The sequence below is a fragment of the Scomber japonicus genome, chromosome 20 (genome assembly GCF_027409825.1).
Source record: "Scomber japonicus isolate fScoJap1 chromosome 20, fScoJap1.pri, whole genome shotgun sequence".
In the NCBI taxonomy this organism is placed as follows: Eukaryota; Metazoa; Chordata; class Actinopteri; order Scombriformes; family Scombridae; genus Scomber; species Scomber japonicus.
Window position 1 is genome coordinate 1,198,692 of NC_070597.1, and position 1,934 is coordinate 1,200,625.

At 38.2% G+C, this 1,934-nt stretch overlaps 1 protein-coding gene across 1 annotated transcript in view; it reads left to right on the top strand.

The window, feature by feature from the left end:
* The window catches only part of asah2 (N-acylsphingosine amidohydrolase 2), a 9,977-nt gene extending 8,621 nt beyond the window's left edge, over positions 1-1,356 (top strand). Inside the window, exons 7-9 of the mRNA XM_053341835.1 lie at positions 395-451; positions 558-646; positions 1,158-1,356. Of these exons, the coding sequence (XP_053197810.1) occupies positions 395-451; positions 558-646; positions 1,158-1,356 (345 nt within the window). The remainder of the gene's footprint in view (positions 1-394; positions 452-557; positions 647-1,157) is intronic.
* Positions 1,357-1,934: the final 578 nt, after the last annotated feature.

A 1,934-nucleotide genomic window follows, 5' to 3' on the forward strand; every position in this document is an offset into this window, starting at 1 on the left:
TTTAAGTGGACTTATACTAATAATGACTTCATTCTATCTTCCTTCCTTCCTTCCTTCCTTCACTTCCTTCCTCCCTCTCTCCCTTCCTCCCTCCCTTCCTTCCTTCCATCTTTCCTTCCCTCCCCCCCTCCCTTCCTTCTGTCCTTCCTCCCTCCCTCCCTCCCTCCCTCCCTCCCTCCCTTCCTCCCTTCCAAAGTTTTTATGGTTACACCACTTAGACATTTTTACCATAATCCTCTAATATATTCTCTCTAAATGGATTAAAAGCAGAAATTTGATGCTGGGTCCACAAAAACAGAATGTGTGAAGTTATTCATACGTTTATTTTCACATTTTAACTTTTAAATTTAAACTGAACCTCATGGACACTAACAAACCTCTGTGTGTGTTTCAGGGCGACATCGTCTCCGTGACGTTCGTGGCAGGAAACCCGAGACACTCCGGAGACCCGGTGAGAAGCTTCCTCTTCTTATTCTGCTTTATATATATTTATATATTATATATTTATATTTATATATTTATATATCTGTTGGTGCTTTAACATCGTTGTGTTGCAGAGAGATAAGACGTTCGTTACCGTGGAGATTCACGACAACAGAACGGACAGCTGGGAGGTCGTCCACACTGATGCATCATGGGAGACCAGGTGGGTTTAAACAGGAGATCAGAGAGTCAGAAACCGCTGACAGACTATTTTATTTTATTCTTTCCTCTATATTATTATTATCATATCACTTTCTGTCTATCTTTCTTTCTTTTCCTTTTTGTCTTTCTTTCTTTCTTTCTTTCTTTCTTTCTTTCTTTCTTTCTTTGTCTTTCTTTCTGTCTTTCTTTCTTTCTGTCTTTGTCTTTCTCTTCTTCCTCTGCTTTCTTTCCCTTTCTTTCTTTCTTTCTGTCTTTCTGTCTTTCTTCTTCTTTTCTCTTTTTTCTTTCTTTATTTACTTCTACTTCTTGTTCTTTCTTTCTTTCTTCCTCTGCTTTATTTTTTCCTTTTTTTTCTTTCTTTCCTCCTACTTGTTCATTCATTTTAACTACTCACATTACAAAGTTACTGCCATTAAAAAGTAACTAGTTACATTCCAGCACCGAGACAGTCGTAAGAAAAGATGTAAAAACTAAAGAAGTTAAAACCCTGCTTGGTGTTTTTGTGTCTGCAGGTTTCATTGGCTGAAGGGTTCGAACCGTCAGAGCAACGTGACGGTTGATTGGCTGATCTCTCCGTTCGCTGCTAGCGGCTCGTACAGGATCCGACACTTCGGACACTACAAGCGTCTGCAGGGCCTCCGACCCGTCGTCGCTCCGTACGAAGGAACGTCCGACGTCTTCAGAGTCGCCGCCAGCTTCTACTACCAGTGACGACCTGAGCCACGCTTCCACCGTTCATCTCAACGCTCCAATGAATGAAGAGAACATGTGAAACTAATATTTTAATATTTTAATATTTTAATAACCCTAACCCTGAAACAAAGAAAGAATTATGGGATTAAATTCAGAATAAATGACGTTAATCCTCGTCTGTGCCTCAAATAAAGAAACCTGGAAGGAATCCTGTTTCTAATTTCAGTGGAAATCTCCTTTGAATGTGAAGATGTATTATATACATATATAATATCTGATGATGTACAGAAATGTTATTTTATAATAATTCATTTAACCCTTTCATGCATAGTGGTGACTACAGTGGACAGCTATTTAAAAGATGTTTTCTTATATATGCATGGGTATGATAGCATAGTTGTACTTTAGCTACCACAGTGGACACTAGTGCATCATCCTATACACTACCACTTCATCTGCAGTGACCATGGATTCATGTTATTATCATGTAATGTAATTTGATGAAAAAGAAAATGAAGTTTGAATGTTTGTTTTCATTCCTAAAGAGAAATAAAATTCAGTCTTTTGGTATAAAATGGGTCAAATGTCATTTCAAA